This window comes from Chiloscyllium plagiosum, chromosome 2 (assembly GCF_004010195.1).
Source record: "Chiloscyllium plagiosum isolate BGI_BamShark_2017 chromosome 2, ASM401019v2, whole genome shotgun sequence".
Classification (NCBI taxonomy): Eukaryota; Metazoa; Chordata; class Chondrichthyes; order Orectolobiformes; family Hemiscylliidae; genus Chiloscyllium; species Chiloscyllium plagiosum.
This window is the reverse complement of record NC_057711.1, coordinates 101,852,214-101,879,037: the sequence shown is the minus strand read 5'-3', so window position 1 is coordinate 101,879,037 and position 26,824 is coordinate 101,852,214. Positions and strand designations below refer to the sequence as shown.

General features: G+C 42.1%; 1 protein-coding gene across 4 annotated transcripts in view; it reads right to left on the bottom strand.

Moving 5' to 3' along the window:
* Positions 1–2,954: 2,954 nt before the first annotated feature.
* Positions 2,955–26,824, bottom strand: part of gldc (glycine dehydrogenase (decarboxylating)) — a 172,803-nt gene continuing 148,933 nt past the window's right edge. For 2 of the 4 annotated variants that reach the window (XM_043715133.1, XM_043715152.1), the window contains 3 exons: positions 23,280–23,452; positions 9,444–9,524; positions 2,955–3,614 (listed from right to left, as the gene is read on the bottom strand). In XM_043715133.1, coding sequence (XP_043571068.1) covers positions 3,471–3,614; positions 9,444–9,524; positions 23,280–23,452 — 398 coding nt within the window. In that variant the 3' untranslated portion in view covers positions 2,955–3,470. Of the gene's footprint in view, positions 3,615–9,443; positions 9,525–23,279; positions 23,453–26,824 lie in introns of those variants that run through there. The other 2 variants (XR_006315277.1, XR_006315278.1) reach the window with 1 other exon arrangement.

The following is a 26,824-nucleotide window of genomic DNA, read 5'->3' as shown; positions in this document are numbered from 1 at the left end:
TTCAAAAATGCTCTTTACTAAAGGTACCTTTTTCATATGAAAATTCTGTACAGCAGAAGACTGAAGACGACCAAGGGAGATGTACAAACAGGAAAATCAACACCAGAGATGACAGCCGCTGTCTGGTTTTGAAAATTGATTTGCTGTAAATTTATTAGAGGCCTTATTGGATCAGTATATTGTTTTAGAGTGGGGAGGTAGATAAACTTTTAAGAGAAAGGAGGTTTAGAGTTGTAAATAGTTATTGTTTAATGTTCACTTTGGAGTTAAAGAATAAAATTGTTTTTTTAAATTTAAATAGTGGAATTTGGATAGTTCTGTCACTCAACCTTTCACAGATTATGAGGCAAAGTGAACTTTTCTGTATGTTTGGTTTAATTAGCAGAAGGGTTTACAGCCATGTTGTAATAGGGTACAATTTGAAAGGGGGTGTAAGAGCACAGGAACCTGGGTGTAGATGCCCACAAGTCTTTGAAGCAGGTGGATTCGGTTGCATTAATAGTGTCATAGAGTTCATGAGTAAGGAAGTGATATTAAACTTACATAAGATAATAACAGAAACAAAAACAAAACAAAATCAGAAGTTGCTAGAAAAACTCAGCAGGTCTAGCAACATCTGTGAAGAGAAATCAGCTTTTTCTTCGGGTCCGGTGCCCCTTCCTTAGAAGACACTTATTAGATCTTAGATGGAATGTTGCGGACAGTTGTTGGTGCCACATTATAGGACAACCATGAATGCGCGGAGAGAGTGCAGAATATAAGCATGGTTTCAGGAATAAGAAACTTCAGCATTGAGGATAGGTTCAGGAAGTTGGAATAGCTTTCCTTGGAGAGAAATCTGAGAGTAGATCTGATTGAGTCTTTCAAAATCATGAGTGGGCTGTATGGAGTAGATACGAGAAGCTGTTCCCACATGTAAAAATAATGAGCGCTTATAGATTTAAAGTGAAATGCAAAAAAAGCAAGCTTGACATTAGGAAAAACATTTTCACACAGTGAGTTGTATGGGTATGGAACTACCCTGCCTGGAAATGTGATGAAGTATTCAAGAGAGTATCGGATGATTATATGGTTAGAAATGATATTCAGGGATTTAGGAAAATGCAATAGAACCAATGTGGTCATAACAGGCCTAATAGAGTCATGGAATCAAAAGGTACCAGCACAGAAATAGACCCTTCTGTCCAACTCGTCTATGCCGACCAGATATCCTAAACTAATCTAGTCTCATTTGTCAGCACTTGGCCCATATCTCTCTAAATCCCTCCCATTCATATACCCATCCAGATGCCTTTTAAATGTCGTAATTGTACCAACCTCCACCATTTCTTCCAGAACACACACGCACATCACCCTCTGCGTGAAAATGTTGCCCCTAAGGTCTCTTTTAAATATTTCCCCTTTCATCCAAAACCTATGCAGTCTAGTTCTGGACTCCCCTACCCGAGAGAAATGATCTTGTCTATTTACCCTACCCATGCCCCTCATGACATTATAACCCTCTCTAAGGTCATCCCTCAGACTTCGACGCTCCAGGGAATGGGTTCCTTCTGTACTGTAACAATTCTGTAACTTTGTGACATGGTATCAGTAACTTAGGCTAATACCAATAAGTAGGATTGGTAGCAGTGAATTGACCCAGAGTATCCTCGATGATTTCGGCTGACATGACTACAACAGATACCATGTCAATAACAGGGTGGATTTCACCATACATACCAACACAGAGCTTCCCTTTTGTTCTCCCCTTCATTTTCTCATGTTCAATATCTATTCTGTTTCTAACATTTGCTCAGTTTTGATGAAAAATCACAGAATTAAATGTTATCTGTTTCTCTCTCCACAGATCAGTTGAGTTTCTTTGGTGCTTCAAGTTTTTTTCCAGATATCTAGAATCTGTAGTATTTAGTTTTTTGACTTCCTTCTAGTGTCCATCTAATTTCTTGTTCCTGCAGCCACAGCAATTGGAAAGATATGATGGGCAGATCAGTGACAGATGGAGTACTGTATAACCATGAAAAGTGGGAAATGATGACTTTGGATAAAGTAACAAGATAAGAGAGTACTTGATGAATGGTAGAATCCCAGGGAGCTCAGAGGAACAGAAGGATTTTGAGGTTCCTGTCCACAGTTCCCTGAAGGGCGATGGAGTGGTTAATAGAGTGGTTAAGAAGGTATATGGACAGTTACCTTTATCAGTTGTGGCATAGATTATAAGAGCAGGGAGGTTTATGTTAGTGCTATATAGGACTTTGGTTAGGCCACAGCTAGAGTACTGTAGTGCAGTTCTGGTCACTGCATGTAAGGAGGATGTGATTGCACTGTAGGGGAGGTGCAGAGGAGATGGACTAGGATGCTACATGGGTTACAGCATTTTGGCTATGAAGAGAGGATGGAGAGGCTCAGGTTTCTTTCTTATGGCACAGAAGGTCAAAAGGGGATGTGATCTAAGATGAGGAGGAACATGGACACAGTGAATAGAAGCAGCTATTCCCCTTAGTTGGAGGGCCAATCACAATGGGGGATCATTTTAAGGCGAAGGGCAGGAAGTTTAAATGAAATTTGAGGACATATATTTTCACCCAGAGGGTGGTGGGAATCAGGAATACACTGCTTCGAGGTCAGTAGTGGCGGGAAAGATCACAAAGTTTGAAAAGAAATTGTGGATGAACACTTGAAATGTCATGACATTCAAAGCTATGGGGCAAGTCTGAAAAGTGGGATTAGTTTAGATAGATCAGTGCAGATTCTATGAGCCAAAGGCCTCTTTTGTGCTATATGTCTCTATGACAGCCCATAACATTTCTGAGAAAAAATACATTTGGGGTGCCTGAAAGTTACTTATGAAAAATGTGAATAGATTGAACATTACAAGTCTGATGATTTTCTTATCAGGGCTAACTGAAAAAATATGAAAATCAATTCAAGAAATTTTATTGGAATGATAAGACATCTAAAATTTACATTGTCTTTTAATTTCCATTAACCAGCTATTGCTGGTTGCACTTACAGAAGGATTAGCAATTACAAACAAGAACATCCAAAGTAAACATTAAAAATACTACCTTCTAGGACCACTTTGTCACTCAGTCAGTGTATGGTCCGATAGCCTGCTGCTTCTCCAACAGTACTATAGTGAACACACTACATTACAGTTTCAATACATCTGCAACCAGGGTAGTTCTCAACTCAAGGCAAGATAAAAGTGCACAGGATCAAGGCCACTTAAGCAACTCGATGCTGCTCAATTTTGAGGCACAGAAAACCGTCAGATAAAGTGTGGCTTAGACATAGTGTCTACTTTTCAGAAACCATTAGCAGCTGTTTCAGTACAAATTGAGATATTTGACTTGCCAGTTCTTAATTTGTAAAACAAAACAAAAACAAAAATCAAGAATTTGGGTCTTATCGACAGTAATTATTCACTGAACCCAACACCTGCAAAACAAAAATTCATTCTATGATGAAGCTTACGATGATGCTCGCTTCTGCTCTGCGAAGGGTGATTCATAAGCTTCCATAGGTGGGCAGGAACAGACCAAATGCTGATCGCCGTAGAGGTCATCAATTCGAGCAATTGTCGGCCAAAATTTGGTTTCTGGTTTCACAAATTGCTGAAAAACAGTATGTTTTACGTAAGTATACGTAAAGGTATTCCTGAAGAAGGACTTATGCCCGAAACGTCGATTCTCCTGTTCCTTGGATGCTGCCTGACCTGCTGCGCTTTTCCAGCAACACATTTTCAGCTACGTAAAGGTACAAGTATACTCCATTTTGAACAAGCAGCGAGGAGAGAGGGCGGACAGAAACGAGGGCTGCCAGGTAGGTCAACTTTTCCTACTTAAAAAAGGGACTTATCTTGAAAGTCGGGCTTCCATTTTAAACAGAGCGGCGAGGAGGGAGGGCAGAGAGAAGCGAGGGCTCCCGGGAAGTTTTTAAGTGGGTGAGATCTAAACCTAAGACCCTACACCATAGGGCCTCCCTCCCACCCACCTCCTCTAACCTTACTAAAAGTCTGTAAATTTGGTAAGTTTTCAGGTTTTCTCACTTCTTTTTCTTTTCTTCTCTTCCTTGTTTAGTCCTGTGTGGGCTTTCAGATTAGCGGGTTATGGCTGATAGGGCAGTTGCATGTTCCTCCTGCAGAATGTGGCAGGTGAGAAACACGATACAGGTCTCTGCCGACCACATCTGCGGCAAGTGCACCCAACTCCAGCTCCTCAAAAACAGAGTCAGGGAACTGCAGCTGGATGAACTGCGGATCATCTGGGAGGCTGAGAATGAAATTGAGAGGATGTACAGGAAGGTGGTCACTCCTCAGACATAGGATAAGGACAGCTGGGTTACAGTCAGAGGGAGGAAAGGGAACAGATACAGCAGGGATCCCCTGTGGCCGTTCCCCTCCGTATTAAGTATACCGTTTTGGATACTGCTGGTGGGAACGGCCCACCAGGGGAAAGCCATAGTTATCAGGTCTCTGGCACTGTGGCTCAGAAGGGAAGGGGGGAGAATAGAAAAGCGCTAGTGGTAGGGGCCTCAATAGTTGGACAGCTTGACAGGAAACTTTGTGGTCAGGAACGGGACTCCCGGAAGGTATGCTGCCACCCCGGTGCCAGGTTTTGGGATGCTGCTGATTGGGTTTACAGGATTTTGAAGGGAGGGTGAGCCGTCAGGAATAGTGGTATATATTGGCACCAATGATATAGCCAGGAAAGGAATTGAGGATGTGAAAAGTGACTACAGAGAGTTAGGTTGGAAGCTGAAGAGCAGGACGAGTACAGTAGTGATCTCAGGTTTGCTACGAGTGCCACAAGACAGTTCCTCACCTCACTGTCAGTGAGTGCAGCTTAACACGTGGCTGCGAGGCTGGTTCAGGAGGGAGGGCTTCAGATACTTAGACCATTGGGATGCCTTCTGGGGAAGGTGGGACCTGTACATGAAGGGTGGGTTGCACCTGAACGGGGAGGGGGGGCGGGGAGAACAAATGTCCTGAGTGGGAGATTTGATCGTGTGGTTCAGGAGGATTTAAACTAGTTTGGCATGGGGGTGGGAATCACAGCTCCATACCTGAGAGGGGAGTAGCTGTAGATGGGGCAGTGACAGGATGTAGCGAATCTATCGGGAAGGTTTTTCACGTGATAAAACAAAGGGATTGGTTAAAAAGTGTGTCTGCTTTAATGCAAGGAGTGTCAGAAACAAGAGTGATGAACTTAGAGCATGGATCAGTACTTGGGAATAGGATGTTGTGGCCATAACGGAGATGGGGGTTTCACAGGGGCAGGAATAATTGCTTGATGTTTCAGGGTTTAGATTAGTTAAAAGAACAGGGAGGTTGGAAAAAGAGGAGGGGGCGTAGCATTGCTAATCGGAGAGTGTATCACAGCTACAGAAACAAAGGTTGTTAAGGAAGATTTGTCTACTCTACGGTGTCAGCATAGGTCGAAGTTAGGAACAGTAAGGGAGCAGCCACCTCACTGGGGGTTTTCTACAGACCCCCTAATAGCAGTAGGGACATGGAAAAACTCATAGGCCAGTAGATTTTGGAAAAATTCAGATGTAGCAGGGTTGTTGTTATGGGTGACTTCAACTTTCCCAATATTGACTGGAACCTCCTTTGTGCAGATGGTGTGGATGGAACCATTTTTGTCAGATGCATTCAGGAGGGTTCGCTTACTCAGTACGTAGACAGGCTGACGAGGGGAGGGGCCAATTTGGATTTGATGCTCGGCAATGAGCCAGGACAGGTGTCAAAACTTGCGGTGGGAGAACACTTTGGTGACAGTGATCACAACTGCCTCACACTCTCCAAGGCTATGCTAAATGTAAGAAGCAGTTACCAAGGGATTAAATTTAATTGGGGAAAAGGAAATTATGACGCTAACAGACAGGAGTTGGGAAGTACAGATTGGGAGCAATTGTTTCACAGAAAGGGCAAACAGACATGTGGAGACTATTTAAGGAGCAGTTGTTGTGAGTGATGCACAAATTTGTTCCTTTGAGACAGGTAAGAAGGGGGAAGATTAAGGAACCTTGGATGACGAGAACAGAGGAACTGCTCGTCAAAAGGAAGAAAGCATCTTACGTAAAGTGGTGGAAGCAAGGATCTAGCACAGCTTTAGAAGATTACAGGCTTATTAGAAAGGAGCTCAGAAGTGGACTGAGGATGGGGCATGAAAAAGGCTTGGCAGGAAGGATGAGGGAAAGCACAAAGGCATTTTACTCACGCATGGAGAATAAGGGAATGATTAGGGAGAAGGTAGGGCTGGTCAGGGATCGTGTGGGAACTTGGGTGTGGAGTCTGAGCAGATAGGGGTTTTTTTTGCTTTGGTTTTCACTAAGGAAAGGAACCTTGTCGTGAATGAGAACTTTGAGGAGCTGGGAAACAGGCTTGAACAAATCAAGATTGAAGAAGTTGATGTGCTGGAAATTTTGACAAACATTAAGATTGATAAGGCCCCAGGGCCAGACCAGATTTATGCTAGGTTGCTCCAGGAAGCGAGAAAGGAGGTTGCTAAGCCGCTAATGAAGATCTTTGCATCCTCATCTCCACGGCAGTCGTACTGGAGGATCGGAGGGAGGCGAATGTTGTTCCTCTTTTCAAGAAGGAGAATAGGAAAATCCCTGGCAATTACAGTCCAGTCTGTCTTACGCCTGCGGTCAGCAAAGTTTTGGAAAGAACTCTGAGGGATACGATTTATGACTATTTGCAAAAGCAAAGCGTGATTAAAGGCAGTCAGCGTGGCTTTGTTGGGAGCAGGTCATGCCTCACAAATCTTATTGAGTTCTTTGAGGAGGTGACGAGACAGGTCGACAAAGGTTGAGCAGTGGATGTGGTGTATATGGACTTCAGCAAGGTATTTGATAAGGTTCCCCATGGTAGGCTCATTCATAAAGTCAGGAGGTATGCGATACAGGGAGATTTGGCTGTCTGGATTCAGAATTGGTTGGCTGACAGAAGGCAGAGAGTATTTGGCAAGTATTCTGCCCGGAGGTCAGTGTTGAGTGGTGTCCCACTGGGCCCTGTTCTTGGGCCTCTGCTCTTCGTAGTTTTATAAATGACTTGGATGGAGGAGGTTGAGGGGTGGGTTAGTAAATTTGCTGATGACACAAAGGTCGGAGGTGCCATTGATAGTATCGAAGGCTATTGCAGGCTGCAGCATGACATAGACAGGATGTAGAGCTGGGCTGAGAAATTGCAGATGGATTTCAACCTGGATAAATGTGAAGTGATGCATTTTGGAAGGTCAAACTTGAATGCTGAATACAGGATTAAAGACAGGATTCTTGGCAGTGTGGAGGAACAGAGGGATCTTGGTATTCAACTGCATAGTTCCCTCAAAGTTGCCACCCAAGTGGATAAGGTTGTTAAGAAAGTCTATGGTGTTTTGACTTTCATTAACATGTTTTGCTGCGAGGTTTTGCTACAGTTCTACAAGACCCTGGTGAGACCACATTTGGAACATTGTGCCCAGTTCTGGTCGCCCTATTATATGAAAGATACGGAAGCTTTGGAGAGGGTACAAAGAAGGTTTACCAGGATGCTGCCTGGACTGGAGGGCTGGAGGTTGACTAAGCTCGGACATTTAAGCGACGGCAGGACATGCACATGGACAGCAGTGAATTGAGGGGCACGTACGTTAGGTTATTTTATTTTAGATTAGGAATAATCCTCGGCACAACATCATGGGCTGAAGGGCCTGATCTGGGCTGTACTTTTCTATGTTCTATACAAATCAGTGCAAGACTTATACACTTAATGGGGAATGTTGCTAAACAAAGAGACCTTGGAGTTCAGGTTCATAGTTCCTTGAAAGTGAAGTTGCACTCAGATAAGATAGTGAGGAAGGAGTTTGGTATGCTTTCCTTTATTGGTCAGTGCATTGAATATGCAAGTTGGGAGGTCATGTTATGGCTGTACAGGACCTTGGTTAGGCCACTTTTGGAATATTGTGTGAAATTCTGGTCTCCCTTCTATAGGAAGGATGTTGTGAAACTTGAAAGGGTTCAGAAGAGATTTATAAATATGTTGCCAGGGTTGGAGGATTTGAGCTATAGGGAGAGGCTGGACAGGCTGGGGCTGTTTTCCTTGGAGCATGGGAGGCCGCAGAGTGACCTTATCAAGGTTTATAGAATCACGAAGGGGCATAGATAGGGTAAATAGATGTGGTCTTTTCCCTGGGGTGAGGTAGTCCAGAACTAGACTGCATTTGCTTAAGGTGAGAGAGAAAATAGTTAGAAGAGACAAAAGGGGCAACTTTATGACTTAGAGGGTGGTGCGTGTATGGAATGAGCTGTCAGAGGAAGTGGTGGAAGCTGATACAATTACAACATTTAAAAGGCATCTGGATGGATAAATGCATAGTAAGGGCCAAATGCTGGAAATGGGTCAGATTAGGATGTCTGACTGGCATGGATGAGTTCGACTGATGGGTCTGTTTCCATGCTGTACAACTCTATGACTCTATATGCGTTACTCAATACAACTTAGCTGACAAATATTTTACAGTTCCTGAAATACAATGAAAACTAAAGGTTGCAGGGCTGGTGAAAGCTGAAACCATTTTTATGAAGTAGGCAGTGATTAAAACCCTCAAAATGAGAAGTAGCATTATTGTGTCATGTTTTGCCTACAAGTGAAAGATATAGATGATTTTCTCCCCCTAATTACCAAGCCATTTAATGTGCCCTTCCCCAAAAAAAGAAAACTGGCCATAAAGCCAGAGACATAAGCACCTAATGAATTATTGGAAAAGGGTTGTGAATGCAGGTTAAAACCAAACTGTAGCAAATTATTAAGATCAAGACCTTTACAACATTCCAAAATGGACACTCACAGCATCAGCTGAACTGGCTTGGAACCACAATATAAAGAAACAGTGTCAGTATCTGCTGAGGTCAGTTACACAGCCAAGAATGTTTGGACACAGAGATATACACAACTGCAATAATCTACTTGGCAGGATCAGTTAAAATTCCAGAACGTGCAACGTTCTTGGAGTGGTATGCAATTTCTAAACATTGTGTTAATAGGGCACAGACAATCCACACATGCACATTTTAAACAAGAATAAAAATTTGAAAATGCAGCAGGTTAAAAATTGGGGAAACATGGTGATGACAAGTTTGGGCTCAGGAAGCAGAGCCTTTAACCACGTTGTTTAGTGCTCTTTAAATACAAACAAAACAAGGGTTCGAGAAGGGAAATGGGCACTCTTTTTGCAAGGGCAGATAAGACAGTCAAGTAGATGCTTGTGCATCAATCAAGTAGATGCTTGTGCAGTCAAAGAAAGCCAAAAATGGAAAACCAAAAATGGCAAGGGCCACATAATGTGGCATGCTAACATGCTTGTGGAAATAGAGCTACTGAAACAATGGTATGTACCATACACATATTGAGCCCCAGATAATATAATTGCTTTTGTCTTTACATTTAGAGACGAACTTACCAATGGGAATGCAGCTTGCTCTCGAGAGTAAGGACGGTCCCAAATTGGAGCAGCAATGCAAGCCAGTGTGTGTGGAGACATCTTTAAAAGAAAATAACATGTGCGTTTTTACTCCTAAATAAGATTTTTAAAAAAATCAGTAAGTGGAAAAGAAGAAAGACAGACTGCAGTGGAGTCAGTGAAAATTCATACACCACTGTTTACCGTGACATTCTCTGCCCATTCCACAGATGGTCAGCCTTCCAAATGGGAAACAAAATTGCCCAAGATGTAAATGGGAACTAAGCTCAATGGCTACATTTGTGGATGACATTAAGGTAATGAAGGCAGTCACCTCCAAAACCTGAACAGGATAAGCTGTAGAAAGATTTGGTCTCAACAAACAAAATCAGAGCCGATGTCGGCCACTTGTACCCGCTGGTGTGCTCTGCCATTTGACAAAGATCATGGATGATCTGATTGCAGCCTCAATGCTACCTTTCCTGTCCTCCTATAACCTTGTCAATCAAGGATCTAACTCAGTCTCAATAATATATTCAATGACCATCACTTTCTGGAGAAGAGAATTCCTCAGACTAAAAATTCTCTAAGAGGAAATAAATCCTTTCCATCAGTATCTTAACGGGAGGCCCCTTATTTTTAAACTTTGCCCCGAGTCTGCCCCACAAGGACAAACATCCTTTAAACAGCCATCCCCTCAAATCCCTTCAAAGCCTTATATGTTTCAATAATATCACTTCTTAACTGAAGAGGTATTTATAGTATCAAAGGCACAGGAGCAGAATTAGGCCATTCAGCCCATTGAATCAGCTCTACTATTTGATCATGACTGATATGTGTTTCAAGCCCATTTTTCTGCCTTCTCCCGGTACCCTTGGATCCCCTTATCATTCAAGAACCTATCTATAACGGTGTTAAATACACTCATTGACTTAGTCTCCACAGCTCTGTGCAGCAATGAGTTCCAGAGACTAACCACACTCTGGCTAAAGCAATTCCTTATCTCAGTTAGAAAGGGACATCCTTTCATTCTGAGGCTGTGACCTCAAGTCGTATTCTTTCCTAGTGGAAATATCTCCACATCCATTCTATCAAGGCCTCTCAGAATTCTGTTAGTTTCAAATCGCCCTCATCCTTCTAAACTCTATCGAATAAAGGCAGGAAGCCCTCAACCACTCCTCTTATGTCAAGTCCTTCTTCCCTGGAATCATTATTGTAAACCTTTTCTGGAACCCCTGGAACACCAGCACATCCTTCCTTAGATATGGGGCTCAAAAGAAAATTTTGCAATCTGTTCAAAGATGTTATTACAATCTGGCATGCGTGGGACTTGAACCTGGTTTCCTTGTTCACAGGTAGGGACACTACCACTGCAGTACAAGCATTCTTACTTCTCATTCTCCTAAACTCTGAAGGATTTAGGCTCCACTTGTCTAACACTATTTCAGAAGAAAGCCTCATTGCAGGAATCTGTTGTATGAATTGTCTCTACACTTCCTTTGGTGCAATTTTATCCTTTTAAAAAATGTCTGTTTTGTAGCCAAGAGTATGTCCAGACATTACACCTTCCTCACTGAAAAAGAGGGCCATGGAGACAGCCAATCACAGATGATTCAATGTGTCAATTCCCTGACCAGTCAGCACTGAATTACCTGGTTTGAATTTAATCTGTTAACTAAGACTAGTGCATTGTCACATCAACCAATAATCAATTGGCACCCTTTCCTTAAGTTGTATAAATTGTTGCTTCCTTTCGGAATTGATTTTCTTGTAATTCAGAACTGATGAGAACAAGACAAAAGCTTCCTGTGTCTTTTTAGGGAAGTTTAAATTATTTTTAAATATGGAAACCATTTATAATCCATGGCTCTTGCAACAAACACAAACATGCTATTTGCCTTCTAAATTACTTGCTCAATCTGCTGATGTACCAGGACACACAGTTCCCTCTGTACATTGTGAACTGTAATCTCTCTCCATGTAAATCATATGCTGCTTTTGTATTTTTTCCGCCAAAGTGCAGAAAATCACATTCATCAACATTATTCCTCACCTGCCAAACTTTTGTCCATTCACTTAATCTGCCTATACCTCTTTGTAGACTTCATCCACCAAAAGCTCTTTATTTCGTGAAGATGCCAAATTGTTCTTGGGAATCCAAGTATTTACTTGTTCTCTTCATCTGTCTTGCTTGTTACTTCCTCAAATAATTCCAATCAGTCTGCATGAGTAATTTGAAATATGCCTCATATTAGGAGTAAGTCGATTCGTGAATTTGGTCTTTAAGGTTTTAGAAGGATTTCTATGTTCTAAGAAGGTTTACCACAACCCATTTTTCCTAAACTGCTGAAATGACTCAACCTTGAGGCTTGGCTGCAGCATCGAAAGGTAAACTCTTAAAAAGGAGCCATGACATTTCCTCAAACCTTGTCTTTCTGTTCCATTTGCTCTTCCCCCTTCTGCCAACAGCATAAAAACCAGCATTTTCCAGTTCTTTTCAGTTTGGAAGAAGACCCATATTTTGACTTGAAACAATAACTCCATTTCTCTCTCCACAGATGGTGCCAGATCTGTTGAGTTTCTCCAGCATTTGTTTTCAATTTCACCTCCTGCTTTTACAGGTCTTTTCCCTGTACAGCATCCACCCAGCCACCCACAACAATTTGCCATGAGATCCTGGTGGGAAAAAATGTTTGGAAATCCTACTGATAAAGATTGATTGCTACAATCTATTAACAACATTGTCATCATTATACGTGTAAGTAGCAGGATGGCAGAAGGCAAACCTGATAGAATATAATCTTCTGTCTGGCATTTCCTATTGTTTTACAGTTAAAAGCTGTCATAGCACTGTGTATTGTAAGCAATGCCAGGTTATGCCTTTATAGTGTCATTTGAAAATGACTGCTAAATAATTGTGCAACTCACTTTGAAGTCATTCATAATGGAAACGTCTACAACCTAAAACTTTTCCACCCAACCACTCGGATTTAGTTCAGGACAATCATTCTATCAAAACTCGAACTCAAGACAAATATTCCAAACTACGTTCCAATTGCAGACGTTCACAGCAATGTCTGACCTCTGCCCCTGCTTACCCCAAACCGACAAACTAAATCATTTCATTAGTCTCAGCACCTTAACATTTCCAGTCTGCAAAGATTGGGAAGTGACTCTGAATTAAGATACAAACACTGCTTGTCTGATCTATATCTGGTAGTGAGACCAGCCTCAAAACTTTTGACATTTGAAGGGTTGAACCATGAGCTCATAGGCAAAGATGAAAGGAGTACAGTAAAAGATTTATGGTCTTATGTGATGATGGTTGCGCATCCCCCCATTAGAACACTGTCTACAATTCATAAAGCAACAGTATGAAGTATCTGGATCTGAATAAGGAAAAGTTCTTAACTAGTGATCTGGTGAGGATAATGAGGCTTCTAATTTAACAAATAATGCGCTTTGATAGCATTGTACACTCATTGTTGGGACACTACAGTACAGTATACTTCTCACTTATGAAACCACAGAGAAAATTCTCAACTGAATTCCAAAGCTCCCACCAACACACAAGAACTTAGGGAGCACTTGTCCTAATGAAGTAACCACATACAGCCGTTATAATTCCATCAATAGATTTAATTACTGACTGCATACTGAAACTATCTGAAACATAAATCTCATGTAGTATTAGCTAATTACAGCAAGAACACTATTGCATTGTACGAGGATTTGTTTTCACAGTATTCCTAGTTTCCCATTCAACACATGGCATGTTGGCACAACAAGTGTTTTATCAGGCATTGCTGACCACCAGTTACATGGAGACTTTTTTTAAAAAAAGGCCCTCAAGTTACATTGCCTGACAGGCAAAATTGTTTGACTAATTTATTTACTGGAACTATAGTCACAATCTGGTGATAGCAAATTATCAGTCTATTTGGGAAAGGGATACAGCATGAAGCAGAGTATAAAACAGACTGGGTCAGCGTTGAGCACCTCCACCCAAGATTAATTTCCTTGGTTCTGAAGAAGGGTCAGTGGACCTGAAATGTCAACTCTGATTTCTCTCCATTGATGCTGCCAGACCTGTTGAGATTTTCCAGCCATCCCCTTTTTAAAAATAATTTTACTCACCAATGAACTGAACAGAATCAACTGTCAGCTTCTAATGGAAATCATTGAACCAAAACGTTAACTCTGCTTTTTCTTCAATTTCAATTTGAAGCAATAGCTGGCTTTGGTTAATTATATTTGGTAATGCTCAAGAATTTGAATGCTGGCAATTTACATTTACCCTTAAGAATTGATACAGATTTGACTGTGAAGTCAATAGTTTCTCAGATTTAGCTATGTCCATAACTTACTATTAAGACCTTTCATTCATTGTGCCATTAACAATGTTTCTGGTTGTTAGTGCCACTTCCAAATGTATTTCCACAGGCTCTCCTTTATTAAAACATGTTATTTGTTCCTGGGATACGGACGTCACTGGCTAGGCCAGCATTTGTTGCTCATCCCAAATGCCCTTGAAAAAGAGAGAGTGAGCTGTCTTCGTGAATTGTTGCAGTCTATGTGCTACATTCACAGAGATGATAGGTCAGAGTGTGAATGTTGCAGGCAGTGGATGGGGTGACAATCAAGCAGATTGCTTAGTCCTGGAAGGTGCCTTGAGTATTAATAGAGCTACACTCGTATAGGCAATTGGAGTAATCCATCACTCTTCTGACTTGTAACATGTGGATGGTGAATAGGTTTTGAGGAATCAGGAAGTGAGTTAGTTAGTTAGTGCAATATTCCTAGTCTCTGACTTATCCTTGAATCCACAGTATTCATATGATTAGTCCAGTTCAATTTTTGGTCTATAGTTATTGATCATGGCCAGGTTCGTGGTAGTGGTTTTGAAGGAGGGGGTGATGCTGATGACTTCAAGGGATGATGGTTATTGCATGGGACTTGTGTGGTGCGAATGTTACTTGCCACTTATCAGCCCGAACCTAGATTTTATCGGTTCTGAGGGAGGGTCACTGGACCAGAAACGTTAACTCTGATTTTGTTTCAGAGATGTTGCATGACCGGCTGAGCTTTTCCACCTGCTTCTGTTTTTTGTTTCTGATTTGCAGCATTCGCAGTTCTTTTGGTTTTTATTTAGATACTGTCTAGGCCATTGTGTATATGGACATGGACTGCTTTCGTCCATGAGTCGTCGTGAATGGTGCTGAACATTGTGCAATCATCAGCAAAGAGCCCCACTTCTGACCTTCTGATGGTGGAAAGGTTGATGAAGCAGCTGAAAGTGGAATGAGTATTACACTTGAAGAGAGGGCTCTTGGAGTCTGCAAAATCAGGAACCTTGGTGGGCTGGGTCAGTGAACTAGGTGGGAAAATTTGATTCTCCATGGCAGGTCAAATTGAGGAGATAAAGTCCTCATTCTCCAGACTGCCCCCATGTAGGTCGACCCAATCATGTCAATCATCCGCCATGCCCACAGTGACTTCAATCTTTCCCCAGTTCAGAGAAAACCAATTGAAGCACTAGCCAGCATTGCTTTTTTTTCATATATTTTACCTTCCTTAAGAGCTGAAAGCATAGTTTAATTCTCCTGAGAACTAAGATATGTGAAATTGCACTTCTTTGCATGAGAATAAAGCTTAACAAATATTTTTGATTCAAAAATAGTTTCATTCTGAGGCTAAAAACCTGAGGGGATCGAGGAACCTTAGTTGATAAGAGTTTTGGAGCCATCACCCAGGGAGTGGTTAATATCCAGAACAATCCAATGCTGTTACATTCAGCCAGCTCAGTAAATCTAGATGCCAAAACATTGCAGTTGCTGGAAATCAGAAACAAAAACAAAAACAAGCTGAAAAGACTCAGAAGGTTAGATGGCATCTGCAGAGAGAACAGACAAGTTAATTTTTCAGCTAATATCTCCTGCAGCCACCAATTCTGACAAAGGATCGATATTTCAAATATTAATTTCCCTGTTCTCTCCAAGGAGACTGAGATCATAGAATGCCTACATTATGGAAGCTGGCCTTTGGCCCATTGAGTCCACACTGAACCTCCAAAACGCATCAAACCCACACCCATCTCCCTTTAACCCTCGCTAATCCATCTAGCCTGCACATCATGGAAAATTTAGCATGGCCAATCCACCTAACCTGCACACCTTTGGACTGTGGGAGGAAACCAAAGCACCCAGAAGAAACCCACACAGACATGGGGAGAACACACAAACTCCACACAGACAGTCATCTAAGGACTGAATCTAACTTTGGTCCATGGCACTGTGAGGCAGCAGTACTAACCACTGAGCTACTGTGCTGCTCCAGATGTTGTGTGCTTTTAGCATTCTCTGTCTTCTAGAGAACTGAAGGGCATTCTGAACTTTAAACCCATCAAATTGCAAACTTTAATAAATATCAAACAGACAGCTTTGGAAAGGTGATTTTAAAATTGCAGTTATAAGTGAAAGATCGCCACCAGCAGGGTATTATTAGTACTACAGCTCTCAAAATACTTGCTAATGTCTTCAGGCTCCCATACATCTCTGCGCCATCACTAGACAGGCACTTTGATTGAAACATATCAAGGGTTAAAAGTTTCTGTTTTATAATTTCAACAAGAAAGTAGAAACAGTTGCCGAATGACTACCTATCAAATAAATTCATCAACTTTACCACTTTGGTTGGATAAAACATTGTTTTACGTCTTATTTTGTCCATTGCAGGTATTAGTGCTGGCCCGAGTCACAAAAATAGTGCTGCAGGTATTAGTGCTGGCGAGAGAAACAAGAATGGAGCCAGGGATGAGGTATTTGAGCTTTGACATTAGGCAGGAGAAGCTGCTGCTGTCCTAGTTGGAGAAGGTTAATTCTCCAATTCAATAAATAATGAAAAATCTGGGCAGAGTAGGGAGGGAGAAAGTGTTCCTGCTGATGGAAGGCCTGGAGAATGACCGGGTACATTTTCAAGTGATTGGCAAAAGAAGAGAGGAGGAGAATTTTTTTTTAATGCCATGAATGGTTGGAATCTGTAATGCTCTGTCTGGGAGCATAGTGCAGGTTGGCTCAATCAAGGCCTTCAAAAGGGAAATGGACAAATATCTAAAGAGAAGAAAAAAACCTGCAGGGCTCCTGTGCAGTGGAATTTAACAAGGAAGACCACTGGGGTAAGTTATAACTGCACCAAGCTGACTGCAGCAAACCACTTTGAAACAGATGTGAACCAGGTGACACGAGATTCCAGTGTGCTGCTAACTTCACCTTGAAGACAATAAAATCAAGTTTTACATTAATGAGCATTTGTGGTATGCAAACATATTATAAGCACGAACTAATCACAGGCTGACATGAAACTCAACACACTACAAACAGTCCGTTGATTTCATCTCTGCATCTCAGCCCCCTGTCACCATTTTCAAGGTTCAGATCCCCGACTAGTCCATTGCACATCGCACTCCTTTCTCTTGTAAACTCCATAATAAGCCCCTCCACTGTGAGTCTGCAGCAGACAACACAGGACTATACTGTGAGACTCATCTGCTGTGTCTCTGATTTGCTATTCTATTGGTTGCGTTTGATCAACTTCAGTCCTTCACCCTTTCCTGTGGCGGCAGAAGGTCCGAGGGGTACAGCTGCCTGCTGAGTCTGTGCCTGGCCTGAGCTTATGCTGTGTTAGCTTCAGCTCTAGCTTGGCACAAAGACAGAAGTGGAACCCCTGCCTCTTGCCAATCAGGTGACCTCCATATTTGGCATCAGCTTTTTACTGATTCACCATGTCTCTGACATCTCCACTCCATTGGGAATTCCTCCATCAAAGCATTCTCTGGTCCTCCACCAGTCAAACAGCTTCTGACTCCACCTGTCTCTGAACTTCGAGAGTGGTTTGTTGTTGCTCTACACTGGCTCCATTTACCACGGTAGGCTTTATGACGTTGACTCTGGTTTATTTCGTACTGCTTTTCCTTTATTCACCATTCACAATTAAAATATAAGCATCTTCATTAATACAGAACAACCTCGGTTATCCAAACATCAATTATCCAAGTTTCGGATTATCCGAACAATATCTGAAGGTCCTGTAAAAATGTTACACCAAAGAGGTGTGACTGACACTGGTGCGATTATTGCGTCTTTTGTTTACAGTTCTCTAGTTTGATCTCAGTCGGTCACTTTAAACAGTGTTAAAATAATTTTAACACAAAAATGGCTGACATACTGAAGGATTTAATAGCATGGCAAAATCAGTGGTGTCTTCGTTCACGCTAAGACTTTGCTCAGATTACGTATTTGTAAGAAGTGATCAAGTTTGTTGTTGTTACCATGTCTGAGTGTTTGTTTACGATCAGATGAGTTGTCTGAACAGTTATCCAAACAAAATACTCCCTGCTCATCTCAGTCAGATAATCAATATTGTTCTGTACTACACAAGTCTACACAAATTAATTTTGCCACCTGTCCTTATAGGAATACATTTTAAATTGTATCCCTGACCCAAGTCCATCATTTTCCATTTCTATTTCATTGTCTTCTTCCCTCTATTTACTGCTGTTCTCACTAGGCCACCGAGCCCCCTTCATCTGGTGTTATATTTCCTTTCATATCTTCCCTCTTGGGTTTGCTGCTGTGTCCATATCTCAACCCTAGCTCTTCACTGTTTTTCAAGCCTCCTACTCTCCTGCCACTTTTACTGGCTTGACTCCCACTTAGCGAAGCCAATCCCTCCTCTTGTATCTCTCCTGATACCCTTCAAAGTGTCCATCGAGGCTGTCATCACAGTCAACCCTCCTGCCAGTGCATCTGTTGACTCACTCACCTCGTTCTGTCCATCTCCCCTTTTGCAGTGCTGATCCTGTGGATACTGCCAGTGCTCTAGCTCCCACCCTCCCCTTCTGCAATTGCCTTCAGACTGTTCTTTCATTAATGAACCACGTGTTTGTAATCCACATGCTTGTGTTGGATCATTTTAGCCGAAACATCAATTCTCCTGCTCCTAGAATGCTGCCTGACCTGCTGTGCTTTACCAGCACCACACATGCTGCCTGACCTGCTGTGCTTTACCAGCACCACACTCTCGACTCCAATCTCCAGCATCTCCATCTTCAATTTTGCCTCATTACAACAACAGCCCAGCCTTGACTGAAATCTGGGTCAGGGTAGTGACACTTTTCCCAACTAACTGAAGTCTCCCTGCACCAACTCTCTGCTGAAGCACCTTCTGTGTTCTGGTCATCATTTGAGAGCACCACACTCTCGACTCTAATCTCCAGCATCTCCATCCTCAATTTTGCCTCATTACAACAACAGCCCAGCCTTGACTGAAATCTGAGTCAGGGTAGTGACACTTTTCCCAACTAACTGAAGTCTCCCTGCACCAACTCTCTGCTGAAGCACCTTCTGTGTTCTGGTCATCATTTGAGCTAAATGCAAATATTTCTGTTACACAACTGTAAAGGTTACAGGGAGCACCAGAAATCCCCAAAGCAGAAAATTAGAATCCAAACTCTGTTAGGATCAAAAACAATTTTAACATGTTAACTAGAAGACTTTGCAAAAAAAAAAATCTATTTTCTCCACCACTTTAAACCACTTCTGATATTCCCTGGTCTCCTCTGGTGCCTCCCTCACTAGAATTTCCCTGCTCTTATCAATGCATCAGTTTCTTTTATTTTTATAGCTCTGTAATTACTTATCAGGCTCCAAATGCCCTGCTTGAGTTATTTACATTCACTTAGTGCAAGTCTTGCATCCGTGCAACGTCCTTCAGCTGCATGAACAGACTAGACTACACTCAACATCTCATCTCAGGAACATTCAAGTTAATGGCTGTTAAATACTTCATTCCAACTAAACAGTAGGTGAGCACTGACCTGTTCATGGTGGTGCTTAGAAACAGCTAAGGGCTCTCACAATAAACCATAAAAGACATTGGGTAAATGTGTTGATGGTTAATTAGACAAATGGTGCATTACAGAGAGAGCTGCACCAACTCATATCAGCTCAATAGGGAAGTCAGGCGTAACTCCAAATGACCCAGACAACACCATAACTGCCCTCAAGATAGACTCAGCAGAAGTGGCAGTACAGTCAGGAGGAAGTTGCTCTTGGAGTTCTTAACATTGACTCCAAACCCTGGGAAATCTTACTAAATCAGATCAAACATGGTGAAGGAAACCTGTGATTGCTACAGTTGATCAATGACTACTCATCCATGATGAGCATCCACTTGGAAGAAGCACAGAAGGTGGCAAAGCTGCAGAATCTTCAGTGTCTATCACAAGAATGGCTCAGCAGCAACACTGTTAAATCAGGCTGGTCATGTCCTAAAGGACATAGTTGCTAGACCTAGTCTGCAGCAGGTGGTGAGGGAACAAGAGGGAAAAACATACTTGGCCACATCTGTACCAATCTGTTAGTTACAGATACACCTGTCCGCGTATGTATCAGTAATAATAAGCACTGTACAGTCCTTGTGGAGACAAAGCCCCATCTTGACATTGATAATACTGCCCAGCATGCTGTGAGATAATATCACCGTGTTAAATGGGACAAACTTCGAATAGATGTGCGACGATGCTCTTCTTTAACAAGGTTATGTAGTCCTTGTTTTTTTTTTCCTCCAGAGGCATTGTAAGGACAGAGGTTCTGATATGTCTGGGTTTATCTACTTGAAGAAGCTATTGAGTTTAAAAAAAACTTGTACAATGAAAGGGGAGTGGCTCATTCTCCCAGCTCAGCTTTACACTGTTTTGGAGAAAGTGAGGACTGCAGATGCTGGAGATCAGAGCTGAAAATGTGTTGCTGGAAAAGCGCAGCAGGTCAGGCAGCATCCAAGGGGCAGGAGAATCGACGTTTCGGGCATGAGCCCTTCTTCAGGAACTCTGTTTTGGTTTGGTTTGGGTTGGGTTTTAGCAGTCTGGCTGTTCAGAGCTGCTGGTCAGTTTAAGCTAGGAACCCAAAGGAAAATACAGTGAAAGGAGGTTCCATGTTACAGCTCTCTGCCATCTCTCTCTCCTGTAAGAACCTGTGTATGATTTTACCCTTCTTTTGCCGAAGCATGTTTATGGGGATTGTTGCAGGAATTTGGAACAGCATCAATAAGTTGGGATAATCTGTTGGGTTCTCAGATAGATTAAGTTTTTTTATATTCTGTTCTCTTTTGTTTGTGCTTCATCTGGTAATCTTGCAAATAAATTCTGTTTTGTTTAAAACTAAGTGGAGGGGCCAGCTGCATCACTCCTGGAATATCCACTCGACACCTGCTCGAAAAGTTAGCGTTTGGCCTACTTTTTTGAAATATTTTGAGGGGGTCTGGCCTGGTCCATAGCAAATGTAGCAACCTAAGTGTGGGCAATGTGAAACATTGTGGAACATCAACAGCAGCAGAATTGTACTCCAGCATAATCTGCAACTTCATGGCCCAGCATGTCCTCCACTCCACCACTACCACCAAGACAGGGGATCAACCCTGGTTCAATGAAGATTTCAGGAAGGAATGCCAGGAGCTGAATGAGGCATACCTGAAAAATGAGATGTCAACCTGGTGAAGCTACATAACAAGTCTTTTACATGAAATAGTCAAGGCTAAGTGATTCAACAACCAAATTGATCAGGTATAAGCTCTGCAGTCTTACCACATCAAGTTGTGACAAGACCGAAGCATTTGCAACAATCTTCAATCGGAAGTGTTAAGTGGATGACTCACTGAGCTCCTCTCAAGGTTTTCAGCCAAGTCGATTCACTCCATGTGATATCAAGAAATAGTTGGAGGTACTGGATATTGCAGAGACCGCGGGCCCCCTCAACATTCCAGCAATAGTGCCAAGACTTGTGCTTCAGTGCATACCACATCCCTAGCCAAGTTGATCCAGTATAGCTACAACACGGGCATCTACCTGACAATGTGAAAAATTGCCCACGTATGTACTATACATGCAAAAATAAAGGATGAATCAAATCCAGGCAATTACCATCTCATTAATCTACACACAACCATCAATAAAGTGATGGAAGATTTAATTAACAATGCTATCGAGCAATAACTGCACAGCAACAATCTTCTCACTGATGCACAGTTCAGGTTCCGCCAGGGTTACTCCTGACCCCGTTACAGCCTTGATCCAAATATGGACAAAAAAACTAAAATCCAGAGTGAGGTGAGGGTGACTCCCTTGACATCAAGACAAAAGTTTCACTCATTGTGGCATCAACAGGCCTTCACAAAATTCGAGTCAACGGGAATTGGGATAAATCTCTATGCTGTTTGGAGACATAACTGCTATGAGAGAAAAAAAAATTATGTTTGTTGGAGGTCAGTCCCCTCTGCTGCAGGACATCACTGCTGATGTTCCTCAGGGTAATGTCCTCGGTCCAAGCATCTTCACCTGCTTCCTCAGTGACCTTTCCTCCATGAGGTGAGATGTTCACAGATGATTGCACAATGTTCAGCACCGTTTCGGACATCACAGATACTCAGGCAGTCCATGTTCAAATGCAGTAGGACCTGGATAACATCCACACTTGTGATGATAAGTGGCAAGTAACATTCACACCACGCAAATACCAGGCAATAACCGCCTCCAATTAGAGACAGTCTAACAGTTCCTTGACATTCATTGGCATTATTATCATTGAATCCTTATTACCAACATTCTCAGGGTTACCATTAACCCTAAACTGAACTGGATTGGCTATGTAAATACTGTGGCTGAGAGAGCTGATCAGAGGTTAGGAATCTTGCAGTGAGTAACACCTACTGTCTGCCTAAAGCTTGTCCTTTTTGTCTACAAGGCACAAGTCAGGAGAGTGATGGATACTTCCTACTTGTCTGGATGAGTGCAGTCCCTACAGCATCCAGGAAAACTAACCTACTTGACTAGCACCACATCCTCCACCTTAAATATTCATTTTCTTCACCACCAATGCACAGTGGCAGCACTGTGTACCAGATACAAAATGCAGAACAGCAACTCACCAAACCCACTACAAAAGACCCTTCCAACTCACATGTCAACAACTTAGAAGGGCAGTAGATATGTGGGAAACACCATCACCTACAAGATCCCCTCAAAGCCAGACACTGTCCTGAGTTGGAATTATATCACTACTCTATAACAGGTGTTGATCAAAATCTGGAACTCTCTTCCAAGCAGCATTGTGAATATACCTATGGCAGTTCAAGACAACAAATCACCACCACCTTCTCAAGGGAACCTAGGGATGGGCAATAATGTTGGGTAAGCCAGTGATGCTCACACTCACTGATCAAATATAAACAGAGCTCCATGTTCCTTTCATCAACTCCCACTCACAAGTCTCTATGTGTTCTCTATTTCTGAATATTTCAGTTTTGCTGCTCACCCCCAATGCTCCATCTGTGGAGGGCTACAGTAGTCTAGAAGCTTTGGTCATGTGACAATCAATGTTGGCCATCTGTACAACTGTGAAACTGACAGCACTGTCTGATGACCACGTGTAACTGAATGTGAGAATCCAGAACTTACTATCAGTAATTCCTTATTCCTCCTCTAGGTCTCTGTAAAAGGACATCATCTTAAATTATTTGAATAAACATGAATCTACACTGTTATACTATTAGCTTTACTAAAAAATCTTCCAAAGTTATACTTGTTGAACAATGTATAACTAGGTCATACACACATAATTAACAAAGGAAAATCTCTCTGGCCAAGGAACAGTACAGTATTTGCAATTTTTTTGGAACGTCAAACTCAGGAAATGCTTGCCTGACACAGTTTTATTTAATTCTGCAGACTTTTAGATTTAACTAGACAGGTTACTTAAGATAAACAATATGTTTGTTCTGACTCACCTTAAGTGGGTTTATTCGCATGTCCATTCTACCCTCCTCAATGTCTGCTATCTCTTGTCGAATGTTTATCATAGCATCACAGAACCTATCTAATTCAGCTTTATCTTCAGATTCAGTTGGTTCAATCATCAACGTACCCGAAACAGGCCAGGACATAGTTGGGGCATGGAATCCTGTAAGACGTAAAGTTACTGTAATGTCATGGTTAAAAAGAAAGCCCATAAAGCCATTTACAATTTCTACTGCATGAAGAAGCAGTACGCTGCAATATAACACTGAATTCTGTGCTTTACAATTCACAAATAAATGCGTTCAGATCTCAGCTTAGTTTTGATATCATACTATTATAATTTTGGTCAGCCAAGGAAGGTATAAATGGGAGTAAGCCACTCAAATCCTCCAGCCTCTTTCACCATTCATAAAGATTGGGGCAGATCAGTGACTCCACTCGTTCATGCAAGGCAACAGGCTTGAAACACTCCCTCGGACTTTACATGGAGTGTACCAAAGCAGTTAAACAGTAAAACCTGCTGAATGCACACTGCTGATTAGTGCATGCCAGCAGTAACAGTTGTGAACTGGATGTAACAAGATTCTGGTGTGCCACAGAGATTATCTGCAAATTGAGAATTCACATCACCAACTTGAGTTACTACTCAAAATTCCTGCTCATGCTGACTCTGCAAAAGTTCCGCTCATTTTTATTTCAGATTTCCAACATCAGCAGGAACTTTCTTTCCCCTTTACTGAACCCATGGTTGTGAAAACCTCGATTAATAAAGATCCATCATTTTCGGACAGGCTGCAACAATCAGAAACTGGCCTGTTAGGTCCATCAAGTCTTAGTTGCCATTTTACTCCAAACAAGCGATCTTGGTTTTCTCATGCGCTTTCCCTGCACTTGAACATTTTATTGCCTTTTATTCTCCTTCCATAAAAAAACTGTTCCAGTCATCAGAAAGTCATTACAATAAGCCCCTTTATTGACTAAATAACCTAATGTTTAAAAATGGCTTGAACAGAATCTCCATGTTAGAGATAGATGCAAAATATTGATTTGATAATTCAGCGATTCCCTCAGCCTCCACATGTAAATGTTTGGTCCTCAATCAATCCTTCTATACCTTTTTCCAACCTTTTACTGGACTGTTGAGATCAGACATTCTTCTATCCTTTGTGTGTCAAGAAATACATTTTGAATTAAGTACATCTTCTGCCCATATAAATCTTTGAGAACCCCTTTTAAGTTAGCAGCCATTGCTTTTTCATGGTCTCTCTTGGATTCTCTTATTTGCTTACTCACCATCCTCTTGAATGTTCTACATTTAGACAGGCTCTTAAATATATTTCCAGCTCACACTTCTTCATTTTTTTAACCATAATTTCTACCTCTTTTAGACAGCTCTGAATTTGTTTGCTCTACCTTTTCCTTTCAAAGGAATATCTTGAAAAAAAGTCAAAACAACAGCACTTTTAAAAGGGAGTGGAACAGACAAAGGCAGCACATGGTCAGTGCAGGAGACAGAGAGAGAAAGAAACCCACACTGCTAATTTACACAACAGTGAAGATGCACAGTTCCTGCCTTTGCTGTTTGAATTCATGTATCGCTGGACATCGGAGTGTGTCTGGGAAAATTACAAACTGTGAAATTCACAACTAATCTTGTAGGAACCTGTTTGGGAGAGGTCACAGCACAGAGACTGATAAGTGAATATTTTTAAGTGTGGCCTTACAGTAAGTCTGCAGTAGTGACTAGAGTGGGTTCTTTCTTGATTATATGTTTTATTGAGATATGTCTCCTGATTAAACTTAAAAATATAAGTCATAAATATTAAGTTAGTGTGGAGCAGTATTTTGTAGAGGAATAAGACAGTGCTATTTTCTGGGTCTGTAGATTGGAAGAAGCAAAAATGGCCTTGAGGAGAGTGATATGCTCTTCTTGTCGGATGTGGGAGTTTAGGGAGAGTTTACGTGTTACTGAGGATTATATCTGCAATAAATGCCATTGGTAGCGAATTCTATCAGATCGAATGGATCAATTGGAGAGAGAGTTAGAGGCAATGAAGAATTTACAACAGTAAAGGGGTGTGATGGATGGCAGTTATAGGAAGGGAGAAAAGTTGCAGATACAGTCACAGAGATGGCTTAACTCGAGGAAAGTGAGGTAGACAGGTAGCGTTGGAGTCTTCTGTGGCTATTCCCATTTCAAACAAGTATGCTGTTTTGGAAAATGTAGGGGGTGATGGATTCTCTGGGGAATGTAGCATGAACAACCAAGTTTCTGGTATTGAGACTAGCTCTAATGCAATGAGAGATACGTTGGGTTCCAAGTGATCGATTGTGATAGGGGACTCTCTAATCCAAGACAGAGAGAGATGTTTCTATGGCCAGCATTGAAAAATCAGAATGGTGTGTTGCCACCGTGGTGCCAGGATTAAGGATGTCTCAGAGAGGGTGCAGAATGTTCTCAAGGGGGAGAGGGCCTAGCAGGAGGTCATTATACACATTAGAACCAATGACACAGGAAGGGAAAAGGATGAGATTCTGAAGGGAGAATATAGAGAGTTAGGCAGGAATTTAAAAAGATGGCCCTCGAGAGTAGTAATATCTGGATTATTCCCGGTGTTGCGAGCTCGTGAGGGCAAGAAGAGGAGGATAGAGCAGATGAATGCATGGCTGAGGAGCTGGTGTATGGGGGAAGGATTCACATTTTTGGATCACTGGAATCTCTTCTGTGGTAGAAGTGACCTGTACAAGGAGGATGGATTGCACCTGAACTGGAAGGGGACTAATATACTGGCAAGGAGATTTGCTAGAGCAGCTCAGGAGGATTTAAACTAGCAAGGTGGTGGGGGGATCCAGGGAGATAGTGAGGAAAGAGATCAATCTGAGACTGGTACAGGTGAGAACAGAAGCAAGTCAAACAGTTAGGGCAGGCAGGGACAAGGTAGGACTAATAAATTAAACTGAATTTACTTCAATGTAAGAGGCCTAACAGGGAAGGCAGATGAACTCAGGGCATGGTTAGGGACATGGGACTGGGATATCATAACCATTAGAAACATGGCTCAGGGATGGACAGGACTGGTAGCTTAATGTTCCAGGATACAAATGCTACAGGAAGGACAGAAAGGGAGGCAAGAGAGGAGGGGGAGTGGCGTATTTGATAAGGGATAGCATTACAGCTGTCCTGAGGGAGGATATTCTGGAAATACATCCAGGGAAGTTATTTGGGTGGAACTGAGAAATAGGAAAGGGATGATCACCTTATTGGGATTGTATTATAGACCGCCTAATAATCAGCAGGAAATTGAGAAACAAATTTGTAAGGAGATTTCAGTTATCTGTAAGAATAATATTTCCCCCCAGACGTGGTCGGCGATGCCCTCCACTGCATCTCTTCCACTTCCCGCTCCTCCGCCCTTGAGCCCCGCCCCTCCAACCGCCACCAGGACAGAATCCCACTGGTCCTCACCTACCACCCCACCAACCTCCATGTACAGCGTATCATCCGCCGTCATTTCCGCCACCTCCAAACGGACCC